The sequence below is a fragment of the Haliotis rufescens genome, unplaced genomic scaffold, assembly GCF_023055435.1.
Source record: "Haliotis rufescens isolate VD_foot unplaced genomic scaffold, xgHalRufe1.0.p SCAF_14, whole genome shotgun sequence".
NCBI classification, from domain to species: Eukaryota; Metazoa; Mollusca; class Gastropoda; order Lepetellida; family Haliotidae; genus Haliotis; species Haliotis rufescens.
The window spans coordinates 657,526-677,986 of NW_025963824.1; the positions used below are offsets into that span (position 1 = coordinate 657,526).

General features: G+C 40.3%; 2 protein-coding genes across 2 annotated transcripts in view; both read left to right on the forward strand.

Moving 5' to 3' along the window:
- The first annotated feature begins 7,547 nt into the window (after positions 1-7,547).
- Positions 7,548-20,461, forward strand: part of LOC125379319 — a 47,004-nt gene continuing 34,090 nt past the window's right edge. Inside the window, exons 1-2 of the mRNA XM_048395621.1 lie at positions 7,548-7,636; positions 19,716-19,806. The gene's annotated coding sequence lies outside the window, so the exon portion shown is untranslated. The remainder of the gene's footprint in view (positions 7,637-19,715; positions 19,807-20,461) is intronic.
- LOC124128012 (uncharacterized protein K02A2.6-like) lies at positions 7,957-12,081 on the forward strand. Its single transcript, XM_046491429.2, has one exon. It carries the CDS (start codon positions 7,957-7,959, stop codon positions 12,079-12,081), a length of 4,125 nt encoding a protein of 1,374 aa, XP_046347385.2.

Below are 20,461 nucleotides of genomic sequence, written 5' to 3' on the forward strand. Positions count from 1 at the left end.
TTACACTATGTAGACAACATTAACCTACACACACATGTTACACTATGTAGACAACATTAAACTACATACACATGTCACACTATGTAGACAACATTAAACTACACACACATGTTACACTATGTAGACAACATTAACATACATACACATGTCACACTATGTAGACAACATTAAACTACATACACATGTTACACTATGTAGACAACATTAACCTACACACACATGTTACACTATGTAGACAACATTAAACTACATACACATGTTACACTATGTAGACAACATTAACCTACACACACATGTTTCACTATGTAGACAACATTAACATACATACACATGTCACACTATGTAGACAACATTAAACTACATACACATGTTACACTATGTAGACAACATTAAACTACATACACATGTCACACTATGTAGACAACATTAAACTACATACACATGTTACACTATGTAGACAACATTAAACTACATACACATGTTACACTATGTAGACAACATTAAACTACATACACATGTTACACTATGTAGACAACATTAAACTACACACACATGTTACACTATGTAGACAACATTAAACTACACACACATGTTACACTATGTAGACAACATTAAACTACATACACATGTTACACTATGTAGACAACATTAAACTACACACTTCAAAATCCGTAAAAATTGCAATAGACACATCATTAAAGGTTACCAAAAGTGACGGGAATATCAATATTGCTTGTTGAAATGATTCTATGACATTTTCAATGTTTCGAGCATGAAACTGATCTGTTATGTAGACAATATCGCTTGAGGCAGTGGCTGCTGGGAGCTGATTATGACCTAAATACCCCTCATAGCCTTCGGTGTTAACTATGTGGCTGTAGAGAGCTGTGCCTTCATCCAACAGATTATCGAGGTCAGTGGAACACGGTACAGACGCAAATGGATTGGAGCGATGGGACACAAAATATATGGGTGACCAGAGCTACGGCTGGATTCCATTAAACGGTTGAAAAATACTACAGCCTTGATGCAAATTCGCAGACACACTACTCCGATTTTGCTTTGACTTTGCTACCAAACGTTTCACATGTGGCTATGTGCGGTGCACTGATTAAAAAAACACACGGGGGACTGGGTTAATTCAAAATACGGAATATAACTATTCCAAATATTTCCAGGGAACATGAGCATCCAAACAATCAAAAGTGTGGTATGTAGAATGTGGAATTCAGCCATATTACATTTCAATTGAGATGTCGTCGTTGTTCATGAATAAGCATATTCAGAACATAATTTTTATTATGCTGTTATTTACGATCTCCGGAGCACAGTTCTTCTTTTGTATGCACCGTGAAAAACAGAAAATTAGTCCTTGAGGAAAAAAGGACATCGGATTACACATGAATGGTTTAATAATGTCAGCTAATGACCAGAAACGGTCAGATGCATCAATTAACTACATAAAGAAGATTTTGAAGTATCTCTTATTCCTGGAAAAGAATAGCATCAACATTCCACGCACATGATTTAAATGTTTTGTTTCCGTAAATGCATGGCTTGAAATTTTAATTAAACCAACATGTCGACATACATGCTACAAAATTAACGTTTCCCGTATACTTCCCGGCCTTAAGGGCGGGGAAGAATAACAGGGTTTGTTTGGTGACTGAAACAGATTGGAATTGTCTTTGAGTTTGAGACGGGATGTCTTTCTCTGAATGCTTCAAAACATACAATATAAGACTTTGAAAAGGATACTAAACACCATACACGACAAATTTTATATAGGGCATCCACTGAACAATGTAATAGTTAGAATCTATGAAGAGAAATCTTAGTGGCTAAGATTTCTCTTCATAGGCTCTAACTGACTTAGAACTTCGCCTACATTTTGATTGACAGTTCCCGTGACGTCATTATCAAGGTTGGTCTACGTCATTTGGCGCAATGACATCAACGAGTATGGACGTGTTCGATGAAAAGGGAACGTTTGATTTGTTGTTTTTTTTGCGAATGCAGATTTTGAAGTTCCCAGTCTAACCCAGTTGACATCTATTCCAACCCAAGAGTTTGTGAAAATTGAACAAAACGATGGCCGTTTTATGGCGCCCTTTATTCTGACGACATCAAACAGGAGCAGAAAGGCGCTATTCCAAAGAAAACTAGACAGAATAACCAGTTGGCCATTAATGTTTGGAAAGACTGGGTACATTATAGAAATCAGCAAAGTACAACTCTTATAGAGTTCGGTGTGATTCCAGAAGATATTTCCGCGTTAAACAATCGAGATTTGGATTTCTGCATGCAGCGTTTCATTCTTGAAATTCGGAGGAAAGACATGTCGCCGTATCCCTCCGACACACTGACCTAGATTGTGTCAGCAATACAGAGATATCTTCGACAGGATTGTAGCAGACCTGATATAAACTTTTTCAAAGATGACGACCCTACGTTTTCCGACTTCCGTAAGACGTTGGACGCTCAGATGAAAACGTTAACGGCAAAAGGCGTCGGTGTGGATAAGAAACGCTGTGATCCCGTCACTGAAGACGATGAGCGTAAAATGTGGGAATCTGGTGCTTTTTCATTGGATACAGCGGAAGGGCTCATTAACGCCGTATTTTTCTACAACGGAAAAGCTTTCGCTTTCCGAGGATATCAGAACATAAAAACTGTGAAGCTGAGCAGTTTGAAGAGAAACAAGATCCCGACGGAAATAAGTACGTGAAGTATTTACCTCGTGTTTCAAAAAATGTGCAGGGAGGACTTAAACATCGCCATATTGGCATCGAACCTATCATTCATTGTGAACAACTAGAAAACCCGAACTGTCTTGTGAAACTGTATGACAAGTACTTGTCACTGATTCCGAGAAAAGGACCCCTGTACCGGAAACCGCTTGACCCAAAACATGGCCTCCCGAGATTCAGTGTTAGTTGTATTCCAAATAATTAACTGTCCGGGTTGTACAAGACATTCTATGACGAAGCAGGGATAAATACAGATGGAAGAAATATCTCGAACCACTCCGGTCGCGTTACATGTTGTACAACATTGTACAACAGTGGATTTACCGACAAGGCCGTTACAAGCCGGAGTAAACATCGCAGTAACGCCGTGAGAATTTACCAACGTGAACAGTTTGGTATCCTACAAGATATCAGCAACAAGTTCGGTCCCCCGTGTCCTACTGAAAACTTGCAGCCAAACAACAAAAAACAGCGAAACTGGCACGTCCCGGAGTTTCGACAATAAAAATATCGATGGTCGAATCTCCATGTACTGCTAAAAACTCTGTTGAAAATACCTCTAGCATTGTTCTCTCAATACCCGAATGTGTTAAAAGTGTGGTTATTTTCAAGGGTGAGAAAAAGGTAACCATTGACATTTAAAGAAAGTAAACATGACTTTTGTGTTCATTTATTATCAGGGGCGGTCGGGTAGCCTAGTGGTTAAAGCGTTCGCTCGTCACGCCGAAGACCCGGGTTCGATTTCCGACATGGGTACAATGTGTGAAGCCCATTTCTGGTGTCCCCCGCCGTGATATTGGTGGAATATTGCTAAAAGCTGCGTAAAACAATACTCACTCACTCATTTATTATCAACAGGCCTCATGTGATGTCATTAAACATATGAAAACATTGTTGTCGTTTTCCTTTGACCAATGAAAGCCTGTGTGGGCGTGTCATGAAGAGGCATTTAGCCTTGAGTTCTTAATCATTTAGTGTCTATTTTGTCAGAAAAATCCGGGTTGAGTTCTAATTACTGTTGGAGATCAAACTTTTGGAAAAATTATTTTCCCAGGTTTTCGGTGGGAAAATATTAGAATATGTTAAGGTCCTCGGATTCATCAGTACACCAAGGAAGGCAAACTTAAAAACGTTCGTTCCGGTTTGAGGACCCAAATACTGCAGTCTACCCCATAAGTTCTCATACCAGAATAGGCTTACTGAACTATGACTTAGATACGCGTATAATGCTTGTTGTTTAACAATGCACTCCAATATTCAAACAATGTGATGGCAGCAAGAAAATAAATAAGTCTGGACCAGACAAACCATTGATTGATATTGTGAGCAATCGTCAGCCATGAAGCCGGGTATGATGACACACATCCATCACGTCAACCAAATCTATTTGGTCACATCCTAGGGCAAGTTCACTTAAAAGGGAAGTGTACACGCAGAAAAAAACTTTCTTTCTTTTTTGCTCAGAAAATATAACTTTCTCACAGTGAAAGTAGGAAACCAACAATAAGTTTGAAAATGACCTTGTTATGCCTCATAGGCCTTCGTTTTCCGAGTCAAACCATTCGTGACCAACTCGTGTTATCCCGGGACAAGCCGGAAAAGGGCGAGTGGTGTCGAATGGAGCCAAACAGGCCTGAGTAGGGGGTATATATTTATATTTACTTACCAATATCGAGTTCCTCATTTGTCACCACTCGCCCCTTTCAGTAACCTGCTATTCGGCTTGTCTCGGAATAACAGGAGTTGGTCATGAATGTCGAGTTCCTGTGCCTCGTAGCAGTATGGCTGCGGTCACGTGACTTTGTAGATAGTTTAAATGATCAACGTAAATAATACAACTCTTTTTCTTTCTGCGACTCTTTTAAAAAGGCATTCCGTGGCGGTATAATACATGTCAATTAGGAGTTCAATTATGACATTTCTTCAATTCCAAATCTAGTCACACACGTTGATGCTTTTGGCAGAAAACCTCCTCTGAATTTCATCAATTTCTGGCCGAATCCAGCTACAATTTGACCACACAATGCGTCACTGACAGCAGTCACAGAACCAAGGCCAAGTACAGGTGGTATGACGTCATCATCGCCAGTTCTGACGTCATACGTTTCAAGACGTCTGTGACGTCAAAGTCCATTGGGCTACGTTTTACTACTTTCTATAGACATATACCTACACAAATAGTATCGTGAATGTGCTTTTTTATTGAACAAACAAGGTGAGCGCCGACAAAAACATGTAGATCATGCAAGCACTGGCTGAATTGTGTCCCTTTTATCTGTCGCAAAATCACAAGGAGATTTGAAGACATCCGCAACTCACTGTATCATCCCACAGAGTAAACTCTGCAGCAAGTCTTTTCCCAACACCAGTGGACACAAATGGACAAGCCACAATTTGTATATTTGTTCCCATAGCCTAGCAACAATTAAATTTACTATGTCCTATTCCTTTCGCGAACATATCACTGTGTTTTAATTAGGATATTTAGGATACAGACCTGTATACGTGAAAATCCGGTAGAGAATAGGTCAACCCATGCTTGCCCTAAAAGGCGTCAATGCTTGTCGTGAGAGGCGACCAACGGGATCGGGTTGTCAGGCTCGCTGACTTGGTTGATGCATGTCATCGATCCAAACTGCGTGGATCGAGGCTCATGATATCAATAACTGGATTGTCTGGTCCAAACCTTCCAACATGTTGAGGTTGGTTGGTTTGTTTGTTGTTTTACGCCGCATTCCAGCTAAATGACGGCGGTCTGTAAATAATCGAGTCTGGACTAGACAATTAGTGATTAATATCATGAGCATCGATCCACGCAATTGGGATCGATGACATGCATCAACCAAGTCAGCGAGCCTGACCACCCGATCCCATTAGTCGCCTTTTACGACAAGAATGGGTTGCTGAAGTACTATTCTACCCCTGAATCTTCACGGGTCACACGTTGAGGTAAAACTAGGAAAATTAATAGGGTCCGCTGTCCAATGGTACCTATGTGGTAATGCCAGCTTTCCAAATCCTGAGGCAAAGAAATACAACATTGTTGGAAACTAAGCAGAAACCCTAGACATTCAAAGATGAACTCTCTTTTTATGTTTTCTCTTGGCCGATGACCCAAGTAATATTGACCCGGAAGTTGTCATAACGCCACCCATTCCATTTGTCGACTCCGCTTTCCCGGACCCACATGGCTATACAAAGACGACATGGCACAAAACCATGGCCCACGCACTTCCACGTGGCACATCATTGCAATCCATCACTCAAGACGTCAACACCAAACCCTAGAGGCACCAAGTCTGTCTCTGGTATGTATTTTCAAAGGGCACTCTCATTGTCATTTATATTTTCTGCATGTGTGTTGTGTATTTGTTTTTTTGGCGTTGAGACGTTTTTGCCGTTAAATGCAGCATCAACACTCTTTTGAAACAAGTCACAAATATTATAACACTTCTTCTACTCTTTTGGGACTCTTAATTTCTTTAAATCTATCTTCACATGTGTTCTCTTTTTCTGTAAAACAAATTAATGCAAACTTGAGTTTGTCTTCTATATTTTCTGTGTGACCGTTATTACTTTTTAGTTGTGACCGTTTTGACTTTACCTATCGAGGCCGTTTTGATTACAACTCCTTGTAGACTCGCCGATCGTTGCGATAGAATTGTTTTTATAAAATCCTTGAACTTATCAGCAGACAAAGTTCATTACAGCCTTGGAGCAAGGCTAGCCCACCACCGAAACACACTGTTCGGCCATTCGGCACCGCTCGCCCATTTCCGTAACCCGGAAGCAAGCAGCAAGCACCAATCACAAGCGAGTTCACGAATGGAAAAGGTGTTTGCCTCCATCACATGGTCATTGAATCTTGTGGCAGTCATCACCACACACACGCGTGCTCGCTCGGTCTTGTCGCATCTCCATCGCAGGTCAGGACTGTTAGGCACATGCATCTGCAGGTTAGTCCATTCATATCTTTCACTCGACATTCTTTTTTCTTGCTCACGGCACAGACCATATAATGATCTCTCAGCAATTCTCATGGCAAGAGGAGGTAACTCCTCCTGCACTTATTCTCAAAGCTAGTTTACCACACCTCGGAGGGTCGGTTCCGAATCCCATCTCTTAACTCCTTGATTAACGCAGAAAGCGGAAAAATCAGCGTACATCACAAACTAGGGTAAAGGTTGCGTGCGTATTTCATAAACTGGTATTTTTATCCCCCGCCCCAACGAATTTGGCGGGGGATATACAAATGGGTTCCGTCCATGTGAGTGTGTGTGTGTGCGCGCGCGTGTCTGCGTGTGTGTGTGTGTACATGTGTGCGTGTGTGTGCGTGCGTGTCTGCGTGTGTGTGTGTGTACATGTGTGCGTGTGTGTGCGTGCGTGCGTGCGTGTGTGTGTGCGCCCCGAAATCGTTTCCGGAGCATAACTCAAAAACCGTTAAATAATTTCTTACAAAACCTTGCATGTTTACCAGACACATACTGAACTGGTGCCTTTTGATATTTAGCACTTTTAGAAAGTTTTATTGTTTATGTTTCCATGACAACAAGTTTCACTTAGGTTCTATTATAGGGTGGGTTCATTTATGGAGTATAACAAATAAACTGTTAAATATTTCCTTGCCAAACATTCGAATACGCGGTTTTAAATAGGTGTATTCTCTTCTGCAATCATTTTTTATAATTTCCAGTGTGTTTTAGATTTAATTTATAAGGGACAATATATAAAAAAAAAAATTAAATCGGACCCCACCCCATTTCTATTAACGGTATGCAGTTTTTACATAACTACGCAGTTACTTCCCTTCGGACAAACACGATCGAATTTACTACAGTATTTTTTTAACAATCAAGCTACAATCCTCGCAATTTGAAGCAGTATATGTAAGTATGTTGTAAAGGAGAATATATTTATGACATTGGGTTATTTTGTGCACTGTAAATTTCGCGATGACAAACTGTGATATGTGTTTAAAGTTTAACAACAAACTTTGTCCGGGTGAACCATTTCAATTTGTTTACATTGTCAATCACGTGTTTGTGACTAAAACATGTTTATTATCACTAAAGAACATTGTTTAACGTAGTTAGGAGGATCAATTATGATGTGATGTGCGTTACGATACAAAAAGCAAATGAGTAATTTTGAAGCAGTTTTATGAACTTTTAGGAAGAAAAAAATTCTGACAACTTTTATCATCACTATGGCTGAAGAGCAAGCACAACCTGTTACTCAAGCTACATTTCAAGGCAATATTCCCCCACCTCCAAGACTTGAATTAAAGGGAAATCTTGCACAGAACTGGAAAAGATGGAGACAAATCTGGGACTCTTTTGAAGTTATGGCCAGAATTGATGCAAATGACCATAAATACAGACTTGCTTCATTCATAACCTACATAGGTCCAGAAGCTCTTGATATCTATAATGGCTTACCTTATGAGTCTGAGGAGGACAAGGAGAACATGGATACAGTGTTAACTCTCATGGAAAGGCACTGTCTAGGTGAAACTAACGTCATATATGAAAGATACATCTTCAACCAAAGATCACAAGTGGAAGGTGAATCTGTAGATACCTACACAAACACTCTCAGAACATTGGCTGCATCTTGTGATTTCAAAACGTTACATGATGAACTCATCAGAGACCGAATTGTGTGTGGTCTGAGAGATAATGCAACACGTAGAAAACTATTGCAAGAACCTAAGCTGACTTTGAAGAGATGTATAGATATATGCAGAGCAACTGAATCAACCATGGCTCAAGTAAAAGCAATGTCAAGTGCCCAAGAGGATATCCATGCTGTTCGCAAGAAATCTAAAACTCCATGCAGACGTCAACCCCCAGACAAAAGTAAACATAGTAAGCCAGTAAATGACTCACAACAGAAAACTCTCATGTGGAACTGTAAATATTGTGGTAAACGTCACCCACCTCAACGAGAGCATTGCCCAGCATGTGGTGTCAAATGCAGTAACTGTGGTAGATTTTCACACTATGCCTCCGTGTGCAAGAGTAAGAAGAAACATTCCTCCCGAGTACACAGAGTCGATGATCAATGTGATGAATCTGATATTGATCCTACAGAGGAACTGATGACTATAGATACCTGTGAAGAATCTGTCAACTGTGTTGTAGGACAATACCCTACTAAAATCTTCACAACACTTGAAGTGAACTCTCAACCAGTACGATTTCAGGTAGATTGCGGGGCTACTCGTAATGTTATCTGTAAAAAGTATCTCCCAGAGGATACTGACATGCAGGAAACGTCGGTTAACCTGAAGATGTACAATGGGTCCAAGCTTACTACAATGGGAACTGCTAATCTCCATTTACACAATCCAAAGAACTCTAAAAAGTATCATGGCAAGTTTGTTGTGATTGCTGAGGACAGAACACCACTGATTGGATCCCGTTCTGCTCAACAAATGAACTTTATCAAAGTGCTCCACGAAAATATTCATGAAGTTTCTGAAGAGAAACCTCCGTCTGAGAAAGTCACATCCTCAACTGGTCTTACAAAAGAGGACATACTGAAGACATACCCAGACATCTTTAGCGATGAACTTGGAACTTTTGAAGGAACTCAAAAGCTAGAAATTGATCCAAGTATAACGCCTGTCAAACAGCCACTCAGGAGAATTCCACATGCTCTCAAGCAAGACCTCAAGACAGAACTCGAACGTCTAGAAAAACGTGGTGTAATTACTCCAGTTGATACACCTATAGACTGGGTCTCTAGTCTCTTGATCGTTAAGAAGCCCTCAGGACGTCTACGCCTATGCATAGATCCTAAACCTCTCAATAAAGCTCTCAAAAGATGTCACTATCCATTGCCTGTAATGGAAGATATACTGCCAGATATTGCAGAAGCCAAGGTGTTCTCTAAATGTGACTTGAAAGATGGTTTCTGGCATATCGTACTTGATGAGGACTCTAGTTATCTCACAACCTTTGGAACGCCGTTTGGACGCTATCGGTGGCTCAGACTTCCTTTTGGTGTTTCCCCTGCACCAGAGATATTCCAGCAGAGAATCGATCAGCTTCTCCAAGATCTGCCTGGAGTATTCAGGATAGCAGATGATATATTGATCATTGGTGAAGGCTCTACCAAGGAAGAAGGAATAGCAAACCATGACAAACGGTTTGTGCAATTCATGATACGATGCCGAGAGAAAGGTATTCGACTCAACTCAGACAAACTTGATCTGAAAAGGTCAGAAGTCTCTTACATTGGTCATCTTCTAACAGATCATGGACTCAAACCTGACCCTAGAAAAGTGAAAGCAATCCTTCAAATGCCTACACCTACAGATGTTCAAGGTGTCCAACGTGTGATCGGGATGGTTACATATCTATCCAAGTTCCTCAGAGACTTGTCAGATCTGTGCGAACCCATACGACAATTGACAAAGAAAGGAATCCTTTGGAATTGGACACACGAACATGATGCTGCTTTCGACTCTATCAAGCGAGCTGTCACTCAAGCGCCTGTTCTCAAGTACTTCAACAGTCATGAAGAAGTCTCTCTTCAAAGTGACGCATCAGAAACAGGACTTGGAGCTACTCTACTTCAAGGTGGACAACCAGTAGCATACGCTAGCAGAGCTCTTACTCCCACAGAAAGAAACTATGCTCAAATTGAGAAAGAGCTCCTGAGCATCCTGTTTGGATTCACTAGATTCCACCAGTATCTCTATGGACGCAAAGTACAAGTCGAAAGTGACCATAAGCCTTTAGAGACTATACACAAGAAACCTCTGGTCACAGCTCCCAAGCGTCTTCAACGCATGCTTCTCGCCTTGCAGAAGTATGACTATACCATCACATACAAGAAAGGCAAGGAAATGTATCTTGCCGACAGCCTGTCTCGTGCATACATGACAGAGACAGAAGAAGCTGTGGATGTGGAGATGGAAACAGAACAAATCCACATGTTAGACTACCTGCCTGTGTCTAATGAAAGACTCACTGAAATCCAACGTGCCACCGCTCTGGATGAAACCCTCCAGGTTGTAGCCAAGATGGTACAAGTAGGATGGCCCGAGACAAAGAGTGACATACCTAATCTTGCAACACCATATTTCCATGTGAGGGATGAACTTAGTGTTCAAGATGGAATTCTGTTTCGTGGAAACAGATGTGTTGTTCCAATAGCATTACGATCTGACATTCTCAAACGTCTACATAATGCTCACACTGGCATAGAATCAACCAGGCGAAGGGCCCGTGAATGTGTTTATTGGCCTAACATGAATGCTGAAATCAAAGACTTCATATCCAAATGTGAAGTTTGCCAGATCTATGATTCCAAGCAAGCCAAGGAACCTCTGATTCCTTATGACACTCCAGACAGACCCTGGTCAAAGCTAGGTATTGATTTGTTCAACTGTAATCAGAAAGACTATGTAATCCTAGTTGACTACTTCAGTGATTTCTTTGAAGTAGATATGATCACTGACAAAACAGGAAAACAAGTGATCCAGAAACTCAAAAGTCATTTGGCTAGACACGGAATACCGGATACCATAATCTCAGACAATGGTCCACCGTTCAATTCTCAGGACTTTGCTGATCTCGCCAACAAGTATGAGTTTACTCACATAACAAGCTCACCAGCCTTCCCACAGTCGAATGGTAAAGTCGAGTCTGCAGTAAAGTCAGCCAAGAGACTAATCAAGAAATGCTCAAAAGCAGGTTCTGACCCTTATCTAGCCTTGTTAGACATCCGCAACACACCAACTGAAGGAATGTCTACATCCCCTGCACAGCGCCTGTTCAATCGCCGCACCAAGACTCTACTACCTACGACCAAACAGTTACTCCAACCAGCTGTTTGTCCAACAGTCAAATCTGAAAAGAGGAAGAAAGTAGAGAGTCAAGTGAAGTATTTCAACAGACATGCAAAAGACCTGTTGCCATTGTATGAAGGCGACCAAGTGCGCATTCAACCAATCAGACTAGGTGATCATGAATGGAAAAAAGGCACAGTAAACAAACAAGTTAACATCAGATCATATGAAGTTAACCTTGATGATGGTCAAACACTAAGGAGAAATAGACGTCACTTGAGACCAGTACCATTTACACCTCATGAACCAGAACCAGCATCTCAACATGCTCAAGCACCAGCAATTATACAAGCACCAGAGCCAGGTACAGACCAGCCACTGAAACAACCGTCTCCCAAGAAAGTTAAACAGTCACAGACACAGCCATTGGTGACAACAACAAGTAACAACAACTCATCACCGAGAATCACGAGAAGTGGTAGAGTTTCAAGACCACCTGCACACTTGAAAGACTTTAACATGAAAGTGTGAACATGACTTTAATTTTGTGTATCTATTAAGTGCTGGGTGCACATCAATTTGATTTCATGGACTTTAATCTTTTTTACAGGCATATGTTTCTTTATTTCAACAGTGACTTTAGTAGGAACAGTGACTTTAATGTGAACAGTTTCACACTCCCTATTATCTCATTGACTTTAATTGTTTTCTAAAAAAAGGGAGATGTTACGATATGTAATATTCATCTCGTGCATCACGTCCCCAAATATGTCAATGGGACATCACGTGATTTCCATGTACCGACTTCCGGAGTAAAACCAACATCAAGCAGACGCCTCCTGTGATCCTTAAGTTATGCATCATTCTCGAATACAACAAAACACATAACGAAACAATGTGTTACAACAAGTAACTCAATTTATGTTTTAATTAATGTAAAGTACAGTGGGCTTGTATGAAATATTGTACAGCAATGATTCATGGGGGTTGGGGTGGGGCAGATAGGGTGATTGTAATAATCTTCCCACCCCACCCCACCCACACCCCCACCCCATGCTCTATTTAATGTATATAAGTGTGTTTTATTTAGTGCACAGTCTGTTATATATATATCAAAAATTGTCAATTTATTTGATTGTGCCAATTTTCATTTTAGTAATGGTTTATTACTGAGAGATTGTGAATCTGTAACATCAACCTATTCTGTTATATATATATCAACAATTGTCAATTTCTCAATGTTTGTCAGAAACTGATAAGGTTGCACAGTGGCTTCATGATCATTTTGAGTGTGAACTTTGTGAGCAAAAAAACTTCTTCAAGAGAAACATTGATTTAAAAAAAGATTACAATATTCACTCATTACGGGATAAATGACTTCGATAGGTGTTGAGAATTAACTGTTACTTGCAAGCTCCTCACAGCGATAGTACGTTCCCGCAGCTCTGTTACCGAGAGTGTAACGAAGGTGTCACGCGCTGGGAAGGAGCTTGTGTTACTTGAATGAAAGGGAGGTAACTCTTGTATCTGTCTGTTACAGTTGGCTTATTCACTCACCTTAAAAAAATACAAAATCAGATTTTAGTACCGAAATAATGTAATTAATATTTTCATTAATTTTCACCTCAGTACACAAAAAGAATTAGTTTGAATAATGCTATAGCATTGTTTTAAGAATAATTGAAGGCTCTGCACACACAAGTCCATGGTCCACCACTGTATGGTGCTCAGGGGCGTCTGCTACTCCAAAATATGATATTTCCTTACAACTATAAATGAATGACTTGGTCGTAATTACAGGTTCTACTACACTAAATCAGAACCGGTTGGGACAGTGTGGTTTTTCAGCCTTCAGTGCAGATCGAGAGTCATCTGCAGGCTGTGATTGGATGATATTGTGTAAGATTTTTATGTTGTTTAAATGTACATCCATCCAGTAATTAAAACTGACCATATTTTTCAATATTTAATTTGGTGCTGACCTTTTCAACAAGTTGACTTGTGCTTTATGTAAGCATAGCTATTTTCAAGTAGGCGACATTTGGTGCGAAACTCGGGGTGGTGTGTTTAGCTTCCTCTACTTAGCAAAGGAGCTGGCTAAGCTGGTCATTTTTTATGTTTTTATTGCTACTCTAAGGCCAAACTGTGCACACACGTACAGGTTATAGCTGTTGAATTCTTAGTTATTTTTAAAAGAAATATAACTTTACTATAGAAGTCAATGGAAAACATTTGGTTGTGTGTAACCTGTAGGGCGAGTGCACATTTCAGTAATTCCTACTTTACATGCTTTCCTGTTTATATTTCACCATGGATACACCTTGGAGGTAAATGTAAAAATAATGACAGTGAAGTTGGGGACATTTTGGGTTGAATGGAGCATTTGGATGGCCTGGAAATGAATGTTGCTTCGTATTGTGGTCGAACTCAGCACGAACCCCCCAGGATACCTCTGTCCATCAAGCCCTCCTCCTGCCTTCTGAATTTGTGGAAACTGATGAATTTGACAACAAATTAGGATAAAGTCACCACTGCCATAACAATTTCTGCCTTGTGTCAATCGCTTGCCAGTCAAGTTACGCAATGCCGTTATCTTTAGTATGAAGCATGTACACTGCTGACAGCAGAATATGTCACAAATCCCCTTATTTATAGTAAACAATGTAGCATACCAATATATCTTTCTGTTAGGTGCTTTTGTGTGAATGAAAGATTTTTCTATTAAGTTTCCTAAAACAGACTTATTTTTCACTCATATGACTTTCAAATATTTATTTTGTCCCCTCAAGAACTGACTCCTGGCTGTTATATCCAAACTGGTTTGCCATTTGATATTGTCTGTACCCTTTTTTTCAGCTGTTAGCATGCCTGATGTTGACTGGGGAGGTATATGTGCACTCATGCAGAAGAAGTAGAAGTTTTCACATCCAATTTGGCATTTAGAGAAGCTGATCCGAAGTCCGGTGTTGGCAGTGTGTGATCGACAACCCTTGTTTTGCCTCGCTGCGCTCTATTACCTTGTAGACATTGTGGAACTTGGACATGTAGGTACATTAAGTACATTAAAGAAGCCCAGTCCACTTGAGTCCCCTCTGTTGCTCACTATCAAGTCTGTAATAAGATCACACTCATGCACTAGACATTTCTGACAGTGCTCCCTTAATGCCTCACTGTGCATAGAGTAAGGGCTATACACCAGTCCCAGAACCTGCTTAGATGAAAATAATATCCACTGGCTCTTTTGGATTGTAACATTATGGTTCTGAAATCATCTGTAAAGAATGTGATAGTGTTCGACAATACTAAATTATCTCCCCTGTTTAGTAAAATGCATTGTATCTTTCATTCCCCTATAAACCCATAAATTATTGGAGAGAAACACTATTTTAAGCTGGTATTGCATGACACTGTTAATTGTGAATAAAAAGAATTACATTTATGTCAGGGTAAGCTGTACTTTTTCAAAATTATATGGACTTTTAACTTTGTTTCATTGAAACTGGCAAATAACTGAAATTAGCAAGTTTAGCCACCTTGAAACATTAAACAGTAAGTATGTTTGATTTCCTGTGAGTATTTTAAAGTCTTAACTAAATAAATCAATAGAGTTAAGTGTAATTTCCTTCCATGTTGTGGTTTCAAAGAGCTTTCTTCTACTTGAGCGTCCATTTCCATTTCTTGGCTTTAATAGGCCGTGTGGTTCACTGGTCAGCCTTTGAGATTGCTGGCAACAATGCACCCCTTTACTTCCTACTTTCTGGTAAAGTTCATTATCCAGCCTTACATATATGATGACTTTAAAGCTGCTTAATGTGTCCCTTGCTTATTGTTGGCCTGAATTCCATGCTCTCTGTCCAAGTTTGAGATTTTTTTTCTGATTCCTTTCCATGTGTACTTATGTCACCAGCCTATATCGTAGGTGATTGTACTTTTGATTTTTGGAGTAAATGAAATCACAAACATTTGTGATAGCCCCTCCATAGATGATTTACCAAATGCTGACAGCCATTTGAGTGTTTAACTATATAAACAATGGTTGGTGTAAGTTCGAGCAACCTCAAACAATATCAATCGCATCAAAAACCAGTGTCAAAACCATATTCAATGAATGTAGCAGACTCTGCTATGTTCTGATGATGTCAGCAAAGGAAGGCAAACGACAGACCACTACTCAATTTTAAATATGTATTGTTACTGGTTTTGAGGTTTAAAGATTTGTTCAATTTTTTTAGTCGAAAAAATATTTTAGGGTGATATGATCTATGCAGCCTGAATCATTTATAGAATTGACCCTTGACCCCTTTCTTTTATGAAATATGAATTAACTCCCATGGTCAGTGCATGGAGGAAGAAACTTCTTTATTAATACAGAAATACCTTTTGTAAAACATTGATGAAGTGTACATCCTTAAACTCTCACAACTCTTACTGTGCATCAAAACTATGTATTCTGGTGCCATATAGACATGCTGGATAGGAACAAGTGGTAGAGTTTAATCCAATTTCCACTTTTTTTTTCTGAGAAGCTACATATATATACAATACATAAATCACAGATTTGACAAGTGCAAATGTATTCTGATTTGTCTACAGGTTCTACTACACCAAATCAGAACCAGTTGGGACAGTGCGGTTTTCGTAGGGAGCCTTCAGTGCAGATCGAGAGATATCTGCAGGCTGTGATTGGAGGATTTTCTGTAAGATTTTTATGTCTTTCAAATGTACATCCATCCAGTTATAAAAACTGACCATGTTTTTCTATATTTAGTACTGTCTTTTCCAACATGATGAGTAGGTAGGTGACATTTGGTGCGAAACTGGGGGTGGTGTGTTTAGCTTCCTGTACTCGGAAAAGGAACTGGCTAAGCTGGTCATTTTTTTATGTTTTTATTGCTACTCTAAGGCCAAGCTGTGCACACACGTACAGGTTAAAGCTGTTGAATGCTTAGTTATTTTTAACAAAAGTTTAACGTTACTACAGAAGTCTATGGGAAAACATTTGGAAGTGTGTAACCTGTACCATCAAGGATATGTGTTCCTGCCTGTTGTCAGACTCTGTACCATCAAGGACATCTGTTCCTGCCTGTTGTCAGACTCTGTACCATCAAGGACATTTGTTCCTGCCTGTTGTCAGGCTCTGTACCATCAAAAACATCTGTTCCTGCCTGTTGTCAGACTCTGTACCATCAAGGATATGTGTTCCTGTCTGTTGTCAGACTCTGTACCATCAAGGACATTTGTTCCTGTCTGTTGTCAGACTCTGTACCATCATAGACATTTGTTCCTGCCTGTTGTCAGACTCTGTACCATCAAGGATATGTGTTCCTGCCTGTTGTCAGACTCTGTACCATCAAGGACATCTGTTCCTGCCTGTTGTCAGACTCTGTACCATCAAGGATATGTGTTCCTGCCTGTTGTCAGACTCTGTACCATCATAGATATCTGTTCCTTCCTGTTGTCAGACTCTGTACCATCATGGATATGTGTTCCTGCCTGTTGTCAGACTCTGTACCATCAAGGATATGTGTTCCTGTCTGTTGTCAGACTCTGTACCATCAAGGACATTTGTTCCTGTCTGTTGTCAGACTCTGTACCATCATAGACATCTGTTCCTGCCTGTTGTCAGACTCTGTACCATCAAGGATATGTGTTCCTGCCTGTTGTCAGACTCTGTACCATCAAGGACATTTGTTCCTGTCTGTTGTCAGACTCTGTACCATCATAGACATCTGTTCCTGCCTGTTGTCAGATTCTGTACCATCATGGACATCTGTTCCTGCCTGTTGTCAGACTCTGTACCATCAAGGATATGTGTTCCTGCCTGTTGTCAGACTCTGTACCATCAAGGACATCTGCTCCTTCCTGTTTTCAGACTCTATACCATCATGGACATCTGTTCCTGCCTGTTCTCAGTCTCTGTACCATCAAGGACATCTATTCCTGCCTGTTGTCAGACTCTGTACCATCAAGGACATGTTTTCCTACCTGTTGTCAGACTCTGTACCATCAAGGACATTTGCTACTGCCTGTTGTCAGACTCTGTACCATCATGGACATCTGTTCCTGCCTGTTGTCAGACTCTGTACCATCAAGGACATGTTTTCCTACCTGTTGTCAGACCCTGTACCATCAAGGACATTGGTTACTGCCTGTTGTCAGACTCTGTACCATCAAGGACATCTGTTCCTACCTGTTGTCAGACTCTGTACCATCAAGGACATTGGTTACTGCCTGTTGTCAGACTCTGTACCATCAAGGACATTGGTTACTGCCTGTTGTCAGACTCTGTACCATCAAGGACATCTGTTCCTACCTGTTGTCAGACTCTGTACCATCAAGGACATTGGTTACTGCCTGTTGTCAGTCTCTGTACCATCAAGGACATCTATTCCTGCCTGTTGTCAGACTCTGTACCATCAAGGACATATGTTCCTGTCTGTTGTCAGACTCTGTACCATCAAGGACATTTGTTACTGCCTGTTGTCAGACTCTGTACCATCATGGACATCTGTTCCTGCCTGTTCTCAGTCTCTGTACCATCAAGGACATCTATTCCTGCCTGTTGTCAGACTCTGTACCATCAAGGACATATGTTCCTGTCTGTTGTCAGACTCTGTACTTTCAAGGACATTGGTTACTGCCTGTTGTCAGACTCTGTACCATCATGGACATTGGTTACTGCCTGTTGTCAGACTCTGTACCATCAAGGACATCTGTTCCTACCTGTTGTCAGACTCTGTACCATCAAGGACATTGGTTACTGCCTGTTGTCAGACTCTGTACCATCAAGGACATTTGTTACTGCCTGTTGTCAGACTCTGTACCATCAAGGACATTGGTTAGTCGCCTCTTACGACAAGCATAGTTGCCTTTTACAGCATGGGTTGCTGAAGACCTAGTCTACACCGGGTAGCCTAGTGGTTAAAGCGTTCGCCCGTCACGCCGAAGACCAAGGTTCGATTCCCGACATGGGTTCAATGTGTGAAGCCCATTTCTGGTGTCCCCCTCCGTGATATTGCTGGAATATTGCTAAAAGCGGGGTAAAAGCCTACTCACTCACTCACTCACATTAACAAGACTCTCAGGTTCAAACTTTGCTCATTTCTCTCATGTTGTTGACCACAGTAAATATTGATTGCGGCACCACGCAACACCATATCCAACTTTAATTAGAAGAATATTGGGGGTTTAAATCCAAGATATGACAAGTTTGTAGGGATGTCGCAGTACAGGCGTTACACGATGTGATACATATCTTAATACAGAAGCCACCATGTGATTTGTATCTCAATACTGTATCTATGACATTTTATGAGGAAATCCCAGTCATTAGACTGGGAATACAGTTTCATAGAAGGACAACTGACTAATTCCCATCAAACATGACAATGAATCAAGCCAACCATTCTGTATGAGAATAGGATAAGAAACAAACAGTTTATGTATTGTACTATGACAGTCGGCAAGGAAAAGCTGGTCAGTTTTGTTATTGTTTCGTATCCGTAGGACGGCCAAAAAGTTATAAGGAATTTAAAAAATAGTTTGTACTTGCTTATTCATCATGGACAATGGATACAGGGATAAATGGGAATCGCTGCCAAAATAAATGTATCGGGTATCGTATCGTGCAAAGTTTGCTGACGATGCGCCTGTGTACCGATGAATTGCAATAAAACTACCAGTTTTGGCATGCTCTTTGTTGAGTAAAACATGACTGGCACATGTCTAAGGCAGGTAAAGGTTAGACTTGGCATAGTCTGTTTTTGAACTGAGTTTCAGCCATGGTAATCTTGTTAATCCAATGTAGTTTTTCTCAAGATTAATTTGTGTTTTGCTGACTACGCAATTTCAGTGTGGTCCTGTGCTCCCCATTGTCGTATTGTTCAGGGTAAGATGGTCATGGCTTGGGACCATCTACACTACAAATGTTTGGCAGCAGGCAGAGATTTCCAAGTTGGAACAGTCACTGTTTCAAACCTGTGTGACTTTCATGGTCCTCTATTCATGTCTGTCCATAATAGTGGGCAAGTCTAGATTACTGCAATATCAGGAAATGAAGAGTCTTTGGGCTCCTTTTCATCATTTCTTAATTGAGATGATTTACCAAGTTTATTTCAGAGATTGGTCTAGGTCCTCTAGTCATGTGATGGTTTTGTTATTTTCAGATGGTATTCAGAAATGCCTAAAAGGAATGGGTGCTGTCGCCAGGCTATGCCAAATGAACATTTCTTGTCCGACAAGGGGAGGCATCGCCAGGTAATTATGGCTTATGTCACAGTTCACCATTGGACAGTGATGAATATGGTCATCGATGAAGACAGATGTGATGCTTATTGTAGGCCTGGATGATTGTTTGAAAAGTTTAGTGTGAACCTAAAGAAATAATCCAACAGCAAAGTTTTTGTAAAGACTTGTACACGAAAATGTTTGTGAAGATATTCTAAATGAGTTGTTAAGATGAGCTGTAAGTGTATTCAATTTCTGATATCTGGGATTCTGGCGAAAGAATTACGTACCATAAAATGAAACAACTCAGATTGAATAAAATGATTATTCTGAAATGCTCTGATGCAAGTTATTTAAGTGGTTTAAACCATTCAACCTGTCTCTATTCTTAAAGTTAAAAATAGAAAAAATAAAAAGATTGTTCTTGATTCATATTTGGATATTGTAACAAACAAGCATGTTATTGAGTGGTAAAACTATTCATTGTCAGCTAAGTGTATTGACAGATTTAATAACGTAGGCTAGCTGTCTGTCAACATAGTCATTGATTTCGCTGGCAACATATTTGTTTTGTAGGATTTCCCTTGTCACAACGTGTGTTTCTATCATGTTGGCATCTATTGATAGTATCAAGTATTCTCTTTGGGTAGATGGATAGTTCTGTAATTTGACATTGAAGGTAAAG

Excerpts from the sequence above, each read along its gene's own strand:
- LOC124128012 (XM_046491429.2), top strand. The coding sequence starts at position 7,957 with ATGGCTGAAGAGCAAGCACAACCTGTTACTCAAGCTACATTTCAAGGC.